The sequence below is a fragment of the Cavia porcellus genome, unplaced genomic scaffold (assembly GCF_034190915.1).
Source record: "Cavia porcellus strain 051 isolate PalLab524CR breed Dunkin Hartley unplaced genomic scaffold, mCavPor4.1 scaffold_7, whole genome shotgun sequence".
Classification (NCBI taxonomy): Eukaryota; Metazoa; Chordata; class Mammalia; order Rodentia; family Caviidae; genus Cavia; species Cavia porcellus.
In genome coordinates, this window is record NW_026947490.1 from 95,481,699 (window position 1) to 95,503,674 (window position 21,976).

General features: G+C 43.4%; 1 protein-coding gene across 7 annotated transcripts in view; it reads right to left on the reverse strand.

The window, feature by feature from the left end:
* Positions 1–21,976, reverse strand: part of Pdss2 (decaprenyl diphosphate synthase subunit 2) — a 279,546-nt gene that overhangs the window by 153,397 nt on the left and 104,173 nt on the right. For all 7 annotated transcript variants that reach the window (XR_010048980.1, XM_063253957.1, XM_063253955.1 and 4 more), the window contains exon 2: positions 18,296–18,430. Coding sequence is in view for 6 of the 7 variants with exons in the window: in XM_063253957.1 (XP_063110027.1) it covers positions 18,296–18,430 (135 nt within the window). In the remaining variant the exon portion in view is untranslated. The remainder of the gene's footprint in view (positions 1–18,295; positions 18,431–21,976) is intronic.

Consider the following 21,976-nt stretch of genomic DNA (forward strand, 5'->3'; position numbering starts at 1 on the left):
ATAATTGCTGCATTTGCGCATGCTGCGTAGTCGAAAATGACAATAAAAAGTTAATGAAGAAAATACGTACTGGTTGTAATGAATTAGCAACCTGCTAGACTTGATGTGAGTTAATTTTTACTGTTGTGAGGGGAACACGATCCTTAGGGGTGTGCAATCAGACCACACGTGCTTTCGTCTCTCGTGATCTCCCGGGAAAGCAGCTGACAGATCGCTGACGTTATTTTCAAGAGCTACCCTAGGATCACTGTTCAGTGCGACGGTTTGAAGTCACTGTCAGCACGCACTCATTCATCAGGTTTTCAAGAAGGAAAAGATGCCTTTCTCAGATAGGTTTTATTGCTTTACAGTTTATAATATTTTTCTAATACAAAATTAATTTTAACTTTAAAAGATTGTATATTCTTTTATTAAAACACTGAAGTCCCCCACAGACTATTCCCATATACTAGTTCCCGAAGCAGTATGCCCCCTTTCCCAAATATTATTATCAGGCGAGTGAGTTTCTGTCCAGACTCTCTCCTGTGCATTCTCATGTGATCTCAAATAAAACAGCGCTTTTAAAACTGTTTTTTAATGCTATGTCTTTCAATGCCACTTATTTCATATTTATGTAACTGAGCCCTTAAATATATAATGTGTTTTTACTTAAGCCTCATTTCTTTTTCCTTTTTTTTTAAAAAGTAAGGTTTCCTTAGTGCAGGCTGGCCTTGAACTCGTTTATGTAGCCCAGGTTGGCCTCAAACTCATGGCAATACTCCTGCCTCAGCCTCCTGAGTGCTGGGATTACAGGCGTTTGTCACTACGCCCAGCTAATCCTCATTTCTTAAAATGTTTTCTGCACTCACCAATTCTCAAGGTAAACACAGACTGTTAATACCATCTAGCATTTAAAGTGCCAGAAGAATTCCAATGTGTAGAGGGAATGTGGGGAATGGAGGTCACATTCTATTTTTCCATAACTAAAAGTCATCAAATGCTAAGTAGTACCACATTAAAAGGACACATTATAAACTAAAGTATTTACACAGTAGAGACTAAGTCCAGTTGATTAAGTTTAAAGACTTACAGAAGTAAACATGAACAGGCCTGTTTCACAACTTTTTATATTTTCTATCTTTCTTAACATGACTTCACACGGGCCTCTTGATGTGCTCCTCTAACACAAGCAGATCAATTTTTCACTTAAAGGAAATAGCAATGTTAAGATCAGTAATTTGATTTTAAGATGTTTTCTAGATTTGACTTAGTTATGTTTATAATGATTTCAGTGATAAAGTTGTAAGTCCAACAATTACCTCAGTACACCCACTATTAATTTAACCTTAATCAATTCAACAATATACTGAGTGAAAACTTAATAGTTGCGGGAAGAACATGGCAGATAGATAACAGCAGCTATGGAGGCTCTCTGAGAAACCACACTTAAAATCCAGGAATGGTGCAGTATGAGGAGTCCTAAGCAGGGGGAGATACACCCTGCCAACCCAGGAATGAACTAAGCTAAGAGAAACCAACTGGAAATGCAATCCTGGTGCTATAACAGGAACAGATAAAATCTCAGCACAGAAGCTAGAACCCGCCATTGGGAGCCGCGATTAGAATTTCCTGCTGCTATTGCTGCTGCTGCATCCAAATCTGCAGGGCAGGGAGAGAGACGCGCGAAAGCTCTGAGAGCGGAAATCTGTAAATGGAGTTGAGAGCGGGACTAGCAGGGAGCCCTACATCGACTTGTGGTGAGTGAGCGGATGGGGACTGTTGGGAGCCGCAGCCCCGAGCCCGGTCGCCTCACTTGGCGGACGTGAGGCCTGTAGTAAAGAGTGAGGCCTGAGGTAGATTACCCCTCCCATCGAATATGTTAGTTTCCTGCTTACCGCGTAAACAACCCGCTCAACAATATAGTCTGCCTGGCAACTGATGATGTTAGCCAATCAGCTTGCCTTGCTTACTTTAACATGATTGGACACTGTACCCGTATATATACCGGTGCCACCCCTGGGCGGAAGTAGAAGCCAGATAGAAGCCCGGAAGTAGAAGCCCAAAAGGAGCCGCGGAGAGCGGACCGGTAGAGGCTTTGGGGCAGACTGAAGCACAAAAGGAGCCGCGGGGAGCGGACCAGAGGAGGCTTCAGCTGGGAGAACCCAGGGCAGGCTGTACGGAGAAGGAAAATAAAAAGAAAAGGTTGTCCACTGCCAGACTTTGTCGTGTGTCCTTCCTGCCGGCCGGGAGCGGACATCGACATTTGGAGGCCCGCCCGGGGACTGATCACCCCCGCGACGTGGAAGTGGACAACGCTCCAGTACAGAGCTGCGAGACAGGTGAGTTGGGGATAAGCCTGGGCTCTGGGTGGCGCGCACCTACAGGGCTTTTAGACTCCCCTCAGGCTCACGCGTAAGTGGCGGATTCCTTGGGCCTCACGCGGTGAGTAACATATTAAAAAATGGGAAACATGCTAGGTAGCGGCACTAAGAGCGAGGGTGGTTGTGGAGAAAGCTCTCAAGAGCTTACAAAAGTACGCAGGGTATCTGAGCAGGCCCAGTCAGGGAGCTCCCGAGAGGGGTCCGTCAAGGGGAACAAGGATGCTAAGGAGGAGGACGGGGCTCTAGCCTCGGAGTCGTCTGACTCCGAGGACGAGGGAAAGTTGAATGGCAAGGAGGCCAAAGAGACCAGCTGTCAGGAGCCTAAGTCGCTCAATAAGGAGTCGCAGGGTTCTTTTCCAGCGTTGCCCCGCGAATTGCGCTCTGCTCAACCTGGTCTGCGGAGGAGTGGAGAGCTCCTGAGCGCTCCCCGGCGCGAGAGGGAGGCGAAGCCTTCCGCCCCACCTTGGGGGCCGTTTCCGGAGGCGATTCCTCGCCACGAGGCGGCCGCCTGGGAGCTCTCTCCCCTTTCGCCAGAACAGGAAGTGATGCACGGGCCCCCATTTTCCGCCCAATCACGGCCGCTGTCTTATGCTCCGCCGCCGGCGGGTCGGTATTTTTACAGGCGGCTTTGGCAGGGGGGACGCTTGTCTCATGAGGTACATCCACCTGGGATAGATAGTGGCCCCTACGAGATATTTCCTGTACAAGTAGCTATGGGCCAGGGACGCAATGCATGGGAGCCTTTTGAGATAAAGCAGATTAGAGAACTTAAAAATGCAGTTACAACCTTTGGGCCGACTGCGCCTTACACCATTGCCATGCTGGAGAATCTGTCTTCTGGGCCCCTCACCCCCGCGGACTGGATTCAGCTGGCAGAGGCGTGTCTGCCCTCGGGCAGTTACCTGGATTGGCGAGCCTGGTACGCAGAGTTCTCTGCAGAGCAGGCTGAGAGAAACGCCAATCGGGGAAACCGGGGGTGGAACAAGGAAATGCTTATGGGAGAAGGTCGGCACGCTGATGACCAGACCCAGTTCCCCGGCGCTGTCTATGAACAAATCAATGCCATAGGGCTCCGCGCCTGGAAACAGGTAAGTGGTGCTGGAACAGCCTCCTTGTGTCTTTCAAAAATAATTCAGGGTACCACAGAGCCATTTGTTGACTTTGTGGCCCGAATGCAAGATGCTGCCGATAAGATATTTTCTGATCCGGGAGTGGCTCGACCGCTGGTAAGGCAGCTGATTTTCGAACAGTGTACAAAGGAGTGCAAGGCAGCGATAGCTCCTCATAAGAACAAGGACCTCAATGCCTGGATTAGGATATGCAGAGAGATAGGGGGGCCGCTCTCCAACTCGGGAGTGGCTGCTCTCCTGGCCGCGGCTATACAGCAGAGGGGACCTCGCGGGTTAGAAGGGGAATGTAAGGCTAAAGGGTGTTTTGCCTGCGGGGAGCCAGGACACATTAAACGTCACTGCCCAAACAATGCAGATGCTAGGCCTCGCCCTAGGAATGAAGAACCATATGTTTGTGGGCGATGCAAGAAGGGATCACACAAAGCTGAGGAGTGTAGGTCGGTCTTTGATGCTCAGGGCAACCGTATTTGTGGACAAGATGCTAGAGAGCCAAAAAACGGCCAGAGGGGGCCCCCTTCGCAGGCGGGCCCCCGCCCCAGAGACAGGACAGCTCAGGATGGCAGCCTTCAACAAGGGCCACCCCTGGGTCAGCAGGTGTGGACCTCAGTGTCGCCTCCAGACTTATACAGAAGGTCACCATTAGGACGGATGGCGTTAGGACCCTAAATGACATGCAAAGGCTATTGGGAGACATTAATTGGATTAGGCCATATTTACATATACCAAATTCAGATCTCAAACCCCTGTTCGACCTTCTAAAGGGAGACCCAGATATAGCCTCCCACAGGAGGCTCACTCCTGAGGCAAGAGCTGCCTTACAGAGAGTGGAAAAAGCCTTAGGTGGGGCTACCTTACACAGAATTGAACCAGGGCGACCCTTTGATGTCTGTTTGCTACAGACTAGTCTACAGCCCACAGCGGTGATTTGGCAGAAAGGACCACTACTGTGGATACACCCTAAGGTCTCACCTGCAAAAGTCATAGAGCATTACCCGGAGGCAGTCGCTTCATTGGCCCTTGAAGCGCATGATAGAGCTGTCCAACATTTTGGCTCAGGACCACAAGCCATCCGAGTACCCTATACCGCCAGCCAGATCAAGACCCTGGCTGCCTGCATAGATACTTGGGCCATTCTGAGATGTGTTTTCCATGGGGATATAAACAATCAATACCCTAAAGACCCTATCTTGTCATTTGTCACTCAGCACCCTATAATTTTTCCAAAGGTTACTGCCTCTGAGCCATTAGTCCCAGCAACTACAATATATACAGATGGCTCCAAGACGGGGATAGGCGCCTATGTGATCCTAGGCAAGCCCCCGGTTACCATACAATTTGAACCAGATCAGCCTCAGGTGGTGGAACTGCAGATCGTTAAAATGATTCTTGAACGGTTCTCAGAAGCCATTAACATTGTCTCCGATTCTAGGTATGTGGTCAATGCTATGCAAGTGCTTGAGACTGCCAGTTTAATTAGATCCACTTCCACAGTGGCTGGACTGTTCCTGTCTATCCAGACATTGCTTCAGAACAGACACCATAAGGTCTTCACCACCCACATAAGAGCACATACATCCCTGCCAGGGCCTATGGCACAGGGGAATGCGGCTGCTGACACTGCCACTCGCCCGTTATGGATTTTTACCTTACTAACACCAATCGAGCGAGCCCGTGCCTTCCATGATAAATTTCATGTTAATGCCAGGACACTAGCAAACCATTTCCATGTTTCTAGAGCAGATGCACGAGATATCGTGCGACTATGTGACTCCTGTGCCACATACAAACCTGCCATACCGATGGGAGTAAACCCTCGAGGTTTGATCCCTGGTGATGTTTGGCAGATGGACATCACACATATACAGGAGTTTGGGACTCTTAAATATGTTCATGTTTCCACAGACACCTGTTCTCGCGTCATATTTGCAACAGCAGAAACAGGTGAAAAAGTGTCTAATGTGATCAATCATTGCCTGGCAGCTTGGGCCGCATGGGGCAAACCAAAAATATTAAAAACTGATAATGGACCAGCCTATATAGGCAAAGCTTTCAATGAGTTCTGCAAAATGATGGAGGTTCAATTAAAACATGGTATCCCATACAATCCCCAAGGTCAAGGAATCATTGAGAGGGCTCATAGAAGCCTCAAAGAAATTTTACAAAAACAAAAAGGGGGAGTAGGCCAAGGCCTGGCCCCAAAGGCACGATTATCCATGGCACTATTCACACACAATTTTTTAAATTTAAATAATGATAATCGCTCCCCAGCTGTGGAGCACTGCAACCCTTCCCCCAACCATAAAGGGTGGGTGAAGTGGAAAGATGTCCTGACAGGACAATGGATGGGCCCGGATCCAGTGGTCAGCTGGAACCGAGGCGCGGTTTGTGTTTTCCCACAGGAATCGGGACGAGAACCACTGTGGATACCGGAGAGACTGACACGGACAACAAAGCCCTCGACTAAAGATCAGACCTGCCCTACTGGAGATCCATCACAGACCAACCAACAAGATGAATAGAAATAGCGGTAGCCCGAAATGGACAAGAAGATCCTCAGGCATATGCATGGCTCGCTCGCCTAGCCTACGACCGAGTCTAGGGACGGTGAGCTTCCCACACTCCTCCTCTAAAAAATTATGATATAGCAGGGTAGATGAGTCAATGACGGGTAAGAGCGTGCCTCCCCAGCATGACTCGACCTAAGCCAGGCCCTACCCCATCCTGCACGTAAGCCGCTGGACTGTTAGATGCTGCCCAGGTCTAAATTTCTCTCCGAGGGGATTTCTTTACGGAGAGAGAATGAGTGCAAGCTTGTGTGCATCCAGGTTCTGTCCAGTTTGTGCCTGGCCCTAGAAAAAGGACGAGGGCCTCAGGGCCTTGGCAGACCATGGGACGGCCGACCAGGGTCTAAGCCAAGGACCTACGGTGGGCCTACGCATAGGGCATAAGCCTCTGCACCCAGTCCAGGAAGGGCTACGATGCGCACATTCATAAAAAATAAAAAAGGGGGAGATGTTGGGAGCCGCAGCCCCGAGCCCGGTCGCCTCACTTGGCGGACGTGAGGCCTGTAGTAAAGAGTGAGGCCTGAGGTAGATTACCCCTCCCATCGAATATGTTAGTTTCCTGCTTACCGCGTAAACAACCCGCTCAACAATATAGTCTGCCTGGCAACTGATGATGTTAGCCAATCAGCTTGCCTTGCTTACTTTAACATGATTGGACACTGTACCCGTATATATACCGGTGCCACCCCTGGGCGGAAGTAGAAGCCAGATAGAAGCCCGGAAGTAGAAGCCCAAAAGGAGCCGCGGAGAGCGGACCGGTAGAGGCTTTGGGGCAGACTGAAGCACAAAAGGAGCCGCGGGGAGCGGACCAGAGGAGGCTTCAGCTGGGAGAACCCAGGGCAGGCTGTACGGAGAAGGAAAATAAAAAGAAAAGGTTGTCCACTACCAGACTTTGTCGTGTGTCCTTCCTGCCGGCCGGGAGCGGACATCGACAGGGGACCCTTTCATAGAGTAGGAGGCTCCAGCAAAGGACATACTGGAACCGGGCAGACTTGCTGGAACAGGACACTGCAGTGACATTAGCCGCATATTCCCCTCTCAAGCGGGATTGGTGGGGAGTGCCTGGCCTAGGTGATGCTGCTGACTAAGACCCAGTAGGCTAGCCCAAACCAGGTCCCAGCGCCTGGAGGTGCACCCTAGCAGTGAAGCCTTTGGTAGGTTGACCTGGAGGGGCGGGTCCAGCAGAGGCTGCCCAGGTCTGCGTCTCCCTAGTACACTGCAGTAGGCAGGAACACCTAGCCGGCACAATTCAAACAAACTGTAACTGCAAAAGAGAAAAAAACTGGGCCTCCTATATTCGCTTGTATGGAAGGAACAAAAAGAATGGGAAGAGGAAGCAACAAAAAAGGGTCCTCAGTCCCCAATCCTGAGAACACTGATCCAGGAAAGGGAAATGCAAAGGAAGACAGAAAACATGCAATATCAGACACAGCACCAACAGACATAAAGTGATATCTCCAGAGCCTCATAGGCGAGTTTAAAAATGAAGTATTTAACGAAATAAAGCAAGATATAAGTAGAATAGTTAGAGAAATGCTAAGCACCGCTCAAGAAAAAACAGTGGAATGGAAGAACAGAAAAAAAGGGGAGAATTGTTTGATGGAGAAAATAGAGAAAACATAGAATACGTGAAGCAGGTTCAAAGAGATTACCAGGAAACTAAAAACTCTATTGAAAGCTGGCATAACAGCTTGAAAGAAACTAAAGACAGATTATCTGAACTGGAGGACAGATTTGTAATGTGAGAGCATGAAATGAAAAACTTCTTAAAAATAACAAGAAAAACAGCAATAATACAAAGGCTAGAAGATGATAAGAGGATCTATAACTTAAGAATTAAGAACATAAAAGAAGAAGTAGGGACACAAACAAATGGACTACAAAAACTATTCACAGAAATAATCCAAGAGAATTTCCCAAATTTAGCAAAAGGTAAAGATACTCAGATGTATGAGGCATACAGGACCCCAGCCACCTACAACCCAAACAGAGCTACACCCAGGCATATAATAATCAAAATTCCAGAAATCCAATATAAGAACAAAATATTAAAAGCCATCAGAGACAAGAAACAGATCACTTACAAAGGAACACCCATCAGAATTACAGCAGACTTCTCCACACAAACCATCAAATCACAAAGAGCGTGGGGGGAGATAATTCAAGCTTTCAAAGATAATAACCTCCAGCCAAGATTGATATATCCTGCACAACTGTCCCTAGAAATTGATGGAAAAACAAGGTGCGTCCAGGATAAAGAGGAACTAGGGTAATTTGCAGCCACCAATTCAACTCTACAGAGAATACTGCAGGATATTCTAAAAAGGAAAAATACCAAGATTCCAGAAACAGTGGCAGAGAGGCCACAATGAATGGAGCAGAAAGCAAAATGAAGAAGACAAACTGACAACTACTGACAGAAAAAGAGCTCAACAGAAATGGGGCAGAGAAGGTTGGATGGTAGGAACAGCTATTTTGGAGAAAGCAAGACATCATAATAGCTAGTGCTGATTTAGTATCATCTTGCTTTGAAGTCCCATCAAGCTTTTATTCTTCTGTCTCCATCGGTCTTAACAGGTTGTATCTTACTGTATTTTATTATATGTGATAATATAAACAAAAACTTATAGACAAGGAGATTATACAGAAACCATTGTTCATTTTCTGACAGTTGGTTCTAAATACCCTGTAATTAGTCATTCCCTTGAATGGTTTTACATTGTCTTGATATATTTGATGCTACAGTATACAAAGTTATACTCAAAGATTTCAAGGAAAGAGACAATATGGTAACTACTTTTATGTCGGGATTATCTTGTGGTAAAACACTATTTTGCTTAAATGGTTATGTTTTTTTCTGCGCTGTTTTGTTGTTATGCCCTCTTTTATCTCAGTTGCCTTTTTTAACTTGATGTGAAACCCTGTATAGCCCTCACCATCTTGCTTTGACTAATTTTCCTCTTTTTTTTTTTTTTTTTTTGTCTTTTTCTTTTTTATCGGTACCAGGGATCGAACTCACGACTGCCTGCTTACAAGGCAGGCGCTTATGCACTGAGCTAAATCCCCAGCCCCGATTTTCCTCTATTCTGCTTTGCTTGATAGTACCAAGTTCAAAAGTATAGGCAACAACTGTAAAGACAGTAAGATTCATTATGACACCCATTCCGGTTGACTATTATCTTCTTTTAAAGTCCTGTAATATCTCCAATGTTTTGGTTTTGTTCTTTACTGTTTTGTTCAATTTTATTATAACTGATGATATAGGCAATTCTTTTTAAGATAGCAAGAGGCAGTATGGTAACCATTGTTGATCACCTAGAATTTTGTTTTTACACTATGTATTATGTCCATCCTTTTGATTTGACTGACTCTGTTCTGTTATGTTACATTTGGTTTTACTCTCTTCAAAAAAAAGTAATAAGAACTGTGGGAGTAATAAAACCCAAAATGTGTAATTGTCATTGTACAAAAGAAAGGAAAAGAAAGTGCTCTAAAGAATATAACTGCATATATGTTTAAGTGTATAAGATAGATAAGCATATTACTGAGTTTTGTTGGATCATTGAACAAAACTGTTTGCAGTCTCACTGTTTGAAAGTCCACTTTATATGCTTTAATTTTGTAACTTGAACAACTATTTCTAAGATAACAATATGTAATCTATTAACTAGTGATTTCCTATTGTTTATTTTTTCTGAAATTCTGTATAACTTGTACCCTTTTTTCCTCCTTAAATAAAAAAAAAGCAAAAAAAGAAAAATTAATAGTTGCCAAGAGACTAATGGTATCAATTTCAATATGGAAAATAAACTTAAGAGAGGTAAACTAAAGGGACCAGTTGGCTTCACTGTTATTGTACTACCAAAAAAATATTTAAAATTTACTATTTTCACAAAAATCTAAAATTTACAGATTTTGATCCTGTCAAACAGGTCCAAACACAAAATTTCAATTCAGCCCTGGGACTCTAGAGTACTCATTCTAAAAAGTAGGACCCAGTTCCTAAGCTAACAATGTGTTCATGCCCTTGGTTCCATGACCTTGTGTTGTATTTTCTTATTTAAAAGGTCTTTTTTTTTGGGTTACGGTATCAGGGATCAAACTCATGACCTCACACTGGCCAGGAAGGTGTTTGTACCGCTGGGCTATATCCCTGGCCCCATTTATAAGGTCTTCATCTGATGTATAAGTTATAATTTAGCTGTTGGTCATGTGTATTGAAAATGGTTTTGTAATTTTGGCATTTGCTCTTTGACTGTATGGATTTTTCCACTGAATAATTATTATTTATGCAATCAAAAGTGTTAATCTTTTCATTTATAATTTCAGAATTTGGGAGTTTTCTGAGGAAGTTCTTCCTTGTTCCAAGATTAAATATTTAATAATCAGGTACGATCAAGTCACTGACTGCCAACCTGTGTGGTAGGAACATACTGAATGCTGGGCGATGCGGATATAACAGGCCTTCTTAACAACGTTTGGGAGAACAGGCACAGTCTTCTTTTATCAGTACTAGAAATAAATTCAGAAAGTTACTAGTTAAAAAAATCTTCGTGTGAGACTGGGAATCAAACACAGGATCTTGTGGGCAAGCATCCCACCACTGAGCCACACTGCCCCGTAATTTTGTGTTTATCCATCAGCTCACCTGTTACTCAGAAGTGATAGAAATAACAGGATGAAAGTACCTGTTTTACAAATACACTCAACATTCTGTAAAACCTGTCAGTGTCTACTGCGTATCCCGGGGAACAGGCCCCTAAAGGCAGAACACGACCCTCACTTCACTGCTGACTCACTTCACGTTCTTCATTCTGGCAGATTCTTCGCCTACCTGAACCAGAGAAGACGGAGAGACGGAGCAACACGGGCAAGAGGGCGGGCACCTTCCCCAGGTGAACTCGTGTGCCGTCTCTCACCACCACCGGACCTCTGATTAAACTCAGTGGCATGCTCAGAATTAGCAGGTGTGCTTTGCAGGCTGCTGCAGGCCAGGTGGTCGCCCGGGAGCAACTCTGTGGGCAGTGGGGCCAGCAGCTCCACACGGCCGGGCGCAGCACAGCAAGCTTCTCCTCCCTCTGCTGTGTAGTAAAGGAAATGGGGTCGAGGACAGCACAAGCCCCAAGCAGTCTAAAGCCTGCAGGGAAACGCCGGGCCTTGCCGACACCAGAATGGAAGCTGCAAACTGAATAGTGTGCAGGCTTTTCTTCTGTTGTTATGGTGTGTGTGTGTGTGTGTGCACGCATGTGTGTGTACGCATGCTCATGCATGTGTGCATGTATGTGATAGTCCACTAATACTTTTCTTTTTTTTGTTCCTGATCAGGACACCCTTCCTTAATAGCTTGGATGAGTTTTCTGTTGCTGTTACTCTGTTTTGTTTTTGAGACAGGGTCTTCCTATGTAGTTCAGGCTGGCCTTGAACTCAGGATCTGACCCAGGCTGGCCTCACACTCACAGCAATCCTCCTGCCTCAGCCTCCTGGGTGCTGGGATGATAGGAATGTGCCACCACACCAGACTACTTTTCCTATCTTTAAATGTTTCATTACAAATTATGTAACATAATGAAAAGGTCTGTTTGTCTAAAAGGTAAAAAATGTGATTCCAATGTTTGCTTTTATCTAGAACATTTGTTATACTGAAGATACAGTCATTCAAACAAAGATTTGGGGAAACACAAAGCAGTACAAACCTAAGTGGCTGCACTGAAGGAGTGATCAGCTGATAAGGGACATAAAGAGCATGACCGGAGTCTGGAATGACAACAGACACACCTGCTAAGCACATCTATGTTCACGGTTTTGTACATGTCACCTTTAACCCACCGGAGCACAGAGAGACTGCTTAACTTGTCCAGGGCCACATAACTAGGAAACGACAGAACAAGAATTTGAACTCACGTAATTTACAAGCAGTGAGACACATTTCTGTCTCTGTTTGGTCACCCTGTACGCGACCTTACAAAGTCATTTCCCTTTTCTAAGCCTCAGTCTTCTCACTGATGAAAGTGTGTTTCTGCCTCACTGACTTCCCACTGGGATTCACAGTTAGGCACCTTATAACTGAGCAATGTTTACGAAACATTTGCAGCATTCTGCTGCAGGGTTAAAGGGTTTGCAATTGCACAATGGGGACAGGGGAGCCCTTCTTAGAGCTTCATACTGGGAACCATCTGCACACAGCTCATCCTGAGAGTTCTGAAATGAAGGGCTATTTTAACTGTGCCTCTCACTTGGCACACCCATGCTTACCTGACCACAGATCTGCAGTTCAACTGAACACCCACTTACGCGTGGAACAGACTGGGAATTACTGGCAGGAAAGGCAGGAACTCAAGAGCATCTAATAGGTTTGAACACTGGTCCACGAATTAACCAAGTATTCTGGGTCATGAGGTCATCGGGTAGGCCTCGTGCACCATAACTAGAGTCCTATAAAAGGGCAATGCCGTGATTCCATAACCGTGAATTTTTAACCAAGTATCCCGCGGCTGCTCCAGGTCTCCACCTTCCCTCTCAGCTCTTGCCTAGACGACGTCAATAGCCCCCTCGTAGTTCTCCATCTCTTGGCGCTCACTCGCACGGTCACTTTATAAACACCAGCTAAGCCCGTTCCACAGCCCAGATCCATGAGTGTGACCCATGCAGTGCTTCATTCACTCATTTGCGTTTTTCAGTGTCGGGGCTGAACATGGCTAAATGCTCTCTCTCTCATGTCTACTGCCGGTCCGCTCACTGAAATGCGGAGCCTCCCCTGAGGCACACGGAGGCTGTCAGGGCTGCGAGTCGGGCTCCGGACCCCAAGTTCCCTCTGCAGCCTCTCAGAGAAAGCAAGACACAGCCTTACTTCCTGAGGCCCTTCCCACCCTGCCCAGCCTTTCTTTTCCACCTCATCGCCTCACTTCTGTTCTTTATCGTACAAGGTTGCTAGTGTTGTGGGCAAAGCATCTGCTCCAGCTTTTTCCTCTTGGGTCATGCATTTCCTCTTTTTCTGAGGACTCCAGTTATGTTGCACTGGGCCTACTTGAATGACCTCATTTTAACTTGATACTTCTGCTAAAAATCCTACTGTCAACTAAAGAAACACTGTGGGGCACGGGGCACAGGATTTCAAAGTTATGGATTTTGAGAGGACACAATTCAAGTGCTAACGCCTGCACACCTAACACTGAATCTGTTCCGTAAACTCACACATTCGTGTAACGGCAGTACTAAGTGCCCACCACACAGAGCGCACTGTTCTGGGCACTGGCTGGTACTGCCGGTTCCTTGCTTCCTCTTCCTGCAACACGACCAAGCCCCACTCATCTGCTTTCCTACGACTGACGACCTCCTAGCTGCCTTCAAAGCTCACCAATAACCCTACTTTATAAGGCCCCAAAGGTCCCCACTAAACAATCTCTCTCTCCTTTCCTCCTCTAGTACCCTTCGCTCCTCCACAGGACTCGTTCCCCTCTGCAACACTGGATCATGGGCGGTGAAAACCTGCACATTCCTTGGCTCGATGCTAAGAGTACTAAGGGCCAACACTATGCCCTCAATGTTCAGCTTATATCACCCGCAATAGGCTCAGGGCTTGCACCTAGTAAATGCTTAATAAATATTTATTTTATGAGCAATGAAAGCAGGACTTTGGGGTGTTCAATCAAGCAAGACCTAAGAGGTAAAAGTGGGTGGGGGAGCATCTACAGACAGGGAGACCAGAAGACAGCTATCATTAAAGTCAGCACATGGAGTAACAGAGGCCTGAATTGCAGAGGGAAAGCGACTGAAAGAAAAGGAGACCTGAAAAAACTTGTGAGTGGATGCTTTACTGTGATGGGAAGTAAAAGGGTGGGAGCAATCAAAGATTACCAGACCGATAGGGAAACAGGTGATGCAATAGCAGCACTAACAGAAACAGTAAAGGTACAGTAAGATAACATTCACCGCTGTTAACAGATTAAGCCCTCTGCAGGGAGTGAACTCATGGCCTTTGCACTGGGCTATATCCCAGACCTTTTTATATTAAAACAAAGCCTTGTTAAGTCACTAACTCGCCCAGGTTGGGTTTAAACTTGCAGACTTTCTGTCTCAGCTTTCTAGAGTGCTGGAACCTAAAATTTAAGTGGCTTAATAAAAATATTTTCCCTGTCAAACATTAAATCAACATTGATGACCCTGATGGGCAGGTGATTCTCTTCCAAGAATGACTTAGGGATGTAAGCATTTTTCATCGTGAACAGACCACCTTCAAGATCATCCACTTAAGAAGAAACATGAATGCAAGAGTTTTGTGGTTAGGAAATAGAAAACACAACCTCTGCTCATACTCTGTTGGCTAGACGTCAGTTGTATGACCCAAGGGAAGCTGGGAAACGCAGTCCAGTCGGGTACTCAGGAAGAAAAGAAAATGTGTTTGGTATATTTGCTTTGGTTTCTCTGCTACAGTTCAGGCATTTGGAATTTCAAAGAATGAGGGTAGAGGGAACATGTATTCAGTCTGTAGTCAGCTAGGGAAGAATGAACTCAGTCAGTTCTTGTAGAACAACAGAGAAGATTGAACCTTAGTCAAAACATTCACCTGAACTTCTTTGAACTTAATAATCATATTACATTCTCAAAGTTTGTATTTTTAATATTATCTGTTATTTAGATATGTTAACAATCTATCTTTTTTTTTTGTACCGGGGATCAAACTCGCAACCTCACAGTTGCCAGGCAGGTGCTTATGCCACTGAGCTAAATCCCCAGCCCTAACAATCTATCTTTTATATATGTGCCAAAATATTCTATGATCAATAGGATATTGTCTATTGATGACAGAATATTTTGGCACAGAGTGAATTGTTTTATCAATTATGGGTAGAGATACTTGTAAATTAAATACTTGTAAAATGTAATACATGTACTAAGCGTATTTAATACTTGTATATTTAGTAATAATACAGTATAGGTTGGTGGACTAAATCCTAAGCCCAAGGTCTTGCTGGCCGAAGGCTATGGTGGGTAAGTGTAGTACGTGTTTATAAATGTGTGTCTCCTGTCTGTTTTTCACAGTGCAGTTCTTACTTTTGGCCTCAATTCTGCCTCTCTTGGCCATCATGTGATAGGTTCACTGGACATATCCACAGCACCAGCTAGGTCCTTAGGCCAAATTAAACAGACCACCTCACTCATTTTAGTCCCTGAGGAAATCTACACAGGTCCCCTTATCTGCCATCAAAGTCGGGTTTATGAGAGCACAGCACCAACGGTCTAAATCCCAGCGGTCTGGAGGAGAATGACAGAGCTCCCAAATCACTATTTCTCTCAACTGTTAAATAATTCACTGTGGCATTTTAGGTGCAAGCCTCCAGCAAAAGTTATACTGGAACAATTAAGGAAGCAAGAGCCAAACAAAAGACTTCCAGTAGAGAAATCAATTAACGGCTTCTCCAAGTCCTGTAACAAATGACCTTTTCACATTCACAAGTGTGCAACACACTCAAACACACCACTGGCTGACTATTATATCAAGTTTGATTGCAGAAAACAACTTGGAACTATGTGACAGAACTATGCCCTAACAGTGTGTGTGGATTTAACACATTTGAATGGGAAACACACTGACGTTATTTAGAAAGTTTTTATGTTCATAATGCAAACCTTCTCCCAAAGTTCCTGTGCTCAGATTGCTCGTGTTACAATGACCATCTATCAAACATGTTACAGGAAGGATCTGAAGCAATGCAGTTGTTTCTTAGATAAGAAATTAGAAATATAAAGTGACATCATAATATAGCATGTACACACAGACAACAACACCTCAACTGTCGAATGACTCCATAAAAATAGGACATAAATCCCAAAACTTCAGCTGGAAGATTTTAAGACAAATTTTAACTTTGGAAATGGCTCTCTCTTCTGAAAAATTAGGATGATTCACTTCTGCAACAAGTATCAAACACCGACTAGGTACTAAGTAATACTTTCCAAGGGTTATTAAAACAAAATACAACTGGCATTCATCAGGCATGTGTAGTTACCCAAATTTATATGCAGATGATTGACAAGCCACAGTCAAAGTCAGCAGGCTGACCAATCAATGGACTTCCTAACTGCAACAGAGGTACACGGGATATTGGATAATGTGAGGGTCACTTGCTTTCCAGGGACTCCTGTGGTCAGCAGTCACTTCAAATTGTCTCCAGTAATTTCAGCAGAATCCAACCATGAATTTCCTACCGAATCTGTATGGTAAAGTTCTGAGATGTAATTCAATAGGTTTGGGGGAAAGATGTACATTTACTAAAAACTTTCCAAGTTGATTTCTGTTTGTAAGCTTTAAAAGACATTCTTATAAGGAGAAGATTTTTTTTTTGTATACTAATTTAATAGCTAGTCAGATCTACAAGAGAATAAATTCTTTGGAAGATACAATAAAGAGGAAAAGACACATTCGAATTGAAAGAGAGAAGATTTGAAAGAGAGAGGAGATCCCAGTTAGTGTTACAACTTTCCCCATTTACTAACTGTACCACCTGAAAAAACTCAAGGTTTGGGAATCTCAACTTTCTCACCAGTAAAGTAACAACTGTCACCTACGGCATTATAAGGATCAAATGAGGTAACTGTCATGAAAAATGACTAGTAACCCAAAAGGATTAAGCAAATATAATTTTTTTTTTTTTATCTTTTCCCTTTTTATCGGTACCGGGGATCGAACTCATGACTACCTGCTTACAAGGCAGGCGCTTATGCCGCTGAGCTAAATCTCCAGTCCCTGAGCAAATACAAATTACAGGATGAGTAGGAATGGAAAATGATTCCAAGATAGCCCTCTGCGTGAAGCTATCTGTATGGCTAATATACTTGTATGAGGTATAGAGAAAATGAGAAAGGTAGAGGAGCGGTCTGCAGCCATGACTGTAATCATTTTTACTTGTTTGTTAATGAGGAAGGATCACTACACTTTAGAGCTGGCAAGCAAGAGTGATCTCAAAATATTACAGGAAAAAATATTTATCGACAAGACTGCTAAGAATAAAAAAAGATTAAGATGGTTATATTACTAATTTCTCTTAGTTTTTGCCGTTATTGTTTGGGTAATTAAATGCCTATATCTTGTACTCCGAGTAATTAATGTAAAGATAGTAACATACAATGTACTAACCATTGGTACTTTCCTATTATCTTGTTTTGAAACTTTATTTTTTTTCTCTTTAAAATGAAACAATATGCCTGTAATCCCAGCACTTGGGAGGCTGAGGCAGGAGGATCGTGGTGAGTTCAAGACCAGCCTGGGCTACAAAGTGAGCTCAAAGCCAGCCTGAACTGCACAGCGAGACCCTGTCTCAAAAAACCACACACACACAAAAATAATAAAAACTTAAAAAAAAAAACTGAATGTGGATTAATTTTTCAAGTAAATCAATAAAATTGATTAGCCATAAGTTAAAGTTTCTAGAAATACTTTTTATGAGGAAAACTTCCTTGTCATCATATTTTTAGGGTAGTTGTAATTTCTTTTTTTTTTTTTTGTCTTTTTCCTTTTCATCGGTACCAGGGATCGAACTCACGACTGCCTGCTTGCAAGGCAGGCGCATATGCTGCTGAGCTAAAACCCCGGCCCCGGTAGTTGTAATTTCATAAGCCAAAGTCCACCTGCAGATAGCTACTTGTACTCAGTGCCAACCAACCATACTGGTAGGACTAAACCAAATTATTGCTGATATACTGTTACAAAAAATACATACAGTGATTTTTCAAAATAAAACTGAAAATTTTAAGTTCATTATAAAATTTAAGTTCATATGAATGATGCAAAAATGAGTAATACTTGTATACTTATGAATTTACATTTATGGTACATAATGATCACATTTATCACTGAGAGTCGATACATGTACATAACAAATCACTATAATTCTTTTTTCTTTATCTCCTACCCTGCCCCTCCTAACTCTTAGTCTTCTGTCCAAGTAGAAATGAAAGTATTTGACACAGATGTGTGGAGAAATGTATCAAGAGGATGCATGAACCAACTAAGAAAAGGAAAAATCTATTTTCAAAAATCAGCAATAAACTTTAATCTGTTATGGAATCAGAAAATGATAAAGAACTAAACAGTGATTCCCACTGAGCACTGTAGTGTAAAAGTCTAAAGACAGGGCTGGGGATGTGGCTCAGTGGTAGAGTGCTCGCCTAGCACGCACAAGACCCCGAGTTCAACCCCCAGTACCACACAAAGCAGCAATGGCATAGGCTAATTCGTTCTTACCATGAGTAGATCCCGCTGACCATGTCATCGTTCTGACATGCAGTGTCCAAGCCGCTGGGCCCCGCTGCTTTAGAGATCAGGAGCACCACCAGGCCCCTGAGCTGCAGGTTATGCCGGCTCTCGTGTACAAATCCCCTGCCAACAGGTCAATAGACAAGCAGGTTAAAAGGGCTCACAGGCTCAGGCAGCTCACATTGACGTCAATATTCTTCGGCTTTGTTTCTCATTCTTTTTCTCCTGCACTCTTCTCTAGTTTCCCAAAACTTGGGTAAGCATCCTGTGCCCCCCAGTGTTGCTTCTACTATACTTCTCCTCCTCCATCTCTCTGTTTGTCCTGTCCCTCGTCACCCTACCCCCACGGAATAAAAATCACTCCACTAAGGGGAGGCTCACTGCACACAAGTTGCTGGTATGTAGAGCTTGTTCCTGGTTACAGGCACCACATTAATGGTTAGTACAGTTTGTCGGCTGCGAGGCTGTGCTTGACGTTATTGCTGTTGCAACACCTTAGCTAGGATACTGGACCTGTTTAATCAGTTTTCTCCTTCATATGACAACACTGTAATGTTCTGGGGCCATAAGCATCATCATATTCCAGGATCAAAGCACTGGGTGCTAGGTGAAATACATAGCAATGTCTCATCCTTAATAAATTGGGAAGGTAGGTTCTTGGAATAGATACAAAGACCAAGAACCACCTACACCTAGAAAACATCTCTGAGGAACAGACACTTCCTAAGGAAGCCTCCAGACTAGTGATAAAGCTACCATTAAAGTATCAACACACACACACACACACACACACACACACACACACACACACAAATTAAATTAAATTAAAAAATAAAAATAAAATAGAAAATGAGAATATACAGAAGAAAAATGCAACTCAGACTTCCAGCCTACCCCAGAAAAGTCCCGAGTGTAATGAGATAGAGGAAATCACAAGCTATGAGCTGCAATTTGCTGAAATGATAGCTGCAGAAATGAAAAAACAGGGGCTAGGGATTTAGCTCAGCGGCATAAGCGCCCGCCTTGCAAGCAGGCAGTCATGAGTTCGATCCCTGGTACCGATAAAAAGGAAAAAGACAAAAAAAAAAAAAAAAAAAAAAAGAAAGAAAAAACAAATGGATGAGGTTATATAGAAAAAAAAAAGTCTCACATAAAAAAAGGTATATGATCAAAATGAAAGATATGCTCAATGAATTTAGAGTAGACACAGAAAAAAAAAAAGGAGTTTAGAAAAATGATGAAAATCACTAATGTCCAACAAGAAAGAAATGGAATCCATAAAACAGATGCAAACAGATATTCAGGAGATTAAAATCCCCATTGAAGGTATATGCAACAGAGTGAATAAAGGTGAGGATACAATGTCAGATCTAGAAGATAACTGTGGGTAGTCACCATGAAAAAGATGTCTTTAAAAAAAGCAAAAGACCATAAAAAATTAATCCAATAGCTGCAAGATGAAGCAAAAAGAACCACCCAAGTCTGATGGGGGTCAATGAAAAAGCCAGAGATAGCATAACCGCCATAAAACACTTCAAAGAAGCAACAGCAGAAAACTTCTCAAACACAGATAAAGAATTGGACATGCAAATAAATGAGGTATTTGGTCATGATCAAAATGAATCTACACGAAGGAATATAGCAAGATTCAAGAAATTCAGCATCAGAACTGAATTTAAACATGGTTTGAGAAAAGACAAATCACTATATTATAACCATCACTGGACCACAGTGCAAGAAAACGAACCTCAGTGGCAAAACCACCACCAATTCACCAGCTGCAAGAAACAGACTGGCAGAACAGATCAAGAAGCAAAACCCAACAATATCTTGCACACAAGAGACACATTTAACTCAACAAGAAACTCACAGACTAAAAGTCAAAGGCTGGAAAACAATGTGCCAGACAAGCCAAGACTGATCAAAAGAGACAAAAAAAGGTCAGTGCATACTTGTTAAGAACTATGAACTTACACACTTGTAAGAAGAAGAGAAAGCAATCATAAATATATATACAGCAAATACTGGTACATCCAACTACATAAAACAAATATTAATGGAAATGAAAAAGCAAATAAACACTAACACAATTGTAATGGAGGACATTAATACCCCAGTTACAAACAGACAAAATAATCAACAAAGAAATATCATAACTAGGGGGGCTGGGGATTTACCTCAGCAGCATAAGCGCCTGCCTTGCAAGCAGGCAGTTTTGAATTCAATCCCGGGTACCGATTAAAAAAAAAAAAAAGAATTTTAAAGAAATATCAGAACTGAGCCAAAACTTTTAACAAATGGACTTAGTAGATGTTACAGTGTTCCACCCCATAACATCAGACTTACATTGTTCTTCTTAGCTGCATATGGGATGTTCTCCAAAAGAGACCACATACCAGCCCATAGAACATGCTTAAGTAAATGCAAAGGAACTGAAATTATCCCATGCATATCATTGGACCATACTGCAATGAAAACGAAAATCAAAGGCAAAACAAACCACCAAAACTACATGATCACATGGAAATTAAATAACAGTCTCCTAAACAACCATGGGTCACAGATGAAGTTAAAGAAGAAATTAAACAGTATCTACAATTAAATGATAATGTCAAAAACATACCCAGAACTTACAGGATGCATTGAAAATAGTTTTAAGAGGGAAATTTATAGTGGTGAGTTCTCACATACAGGAAAACAGAATGAGCTCAGATAAACCATCTGATGCTAACTCAGTATCAATGAAATTTAAGATGTAATTAAAAATCTACCAACAAAGAAAAGGACAGGCCTGAAGGATTCACTGCTCAGGAAACCGAGAGACAAGCTAAGGCTGCTATTTCTCTAACTCGTTAATGGAACTGAAAGAGAAGCGATACTCCCAAATTCATTCTTGGAAGCAAGTGTCATGCCACCACCGAAACCAGAGAAGGAGCCCTCCCCAACATCGACAACAACAAAAACACCACAGGCAAATCTTCCTAATGAATATAGATGCAAAAACCCTCAATAAGATCCTGGCAAACAGAATGCAGCAAATCATTGAGAAGATTACATACCATGACCAAGCTGGAGTCATCCCAGGGATGCAGGGATGGTCCAACATTCACAGACTAGAAAATGTAATATACCATATTAATAGAGCTAAAGACAAAATGATCAGCTCAATAGGAGCAGAAAAAAAAAAGATCATCATCCCAGTGGTCAAGGACTGCCCAGCTCCCAGCCACACTACGCTGGACTCAGCAGATTTCAGGCCTGCCTGGGCCATGTTCAGCAACCTTCTTCAATCAGGGGAGTAGAGGGCATGTGAAGTGAGTTCCAGGGCACTGGTCCTTGCCCAGGGAGGGCTTTAAACCATCATCCACAGTGGTTAGGTGCCTGCCCAGCTTCCTGGAAACTGGAGGTGGCACGGGAGGGCTTGAGGGTCTGACCGGACCACACTCAGCCACCTCCAATCAGTCCTAGGAGCCCAGGGCATAAGAGACCATTTCCAACACACCCAGGGGAAGCTTGGAACAACACTTGAAACATGGAAATACAGGAAAATGACAAAACGAAAGACCAAAATGCAATCTTAAACCTCCAGCCCATCCCAAGAAAGCCTAGGAGCCATGTATATAGAAGAAAATATATGCCATAGAAGCAGAAAAAGCATTTGACAAAGTC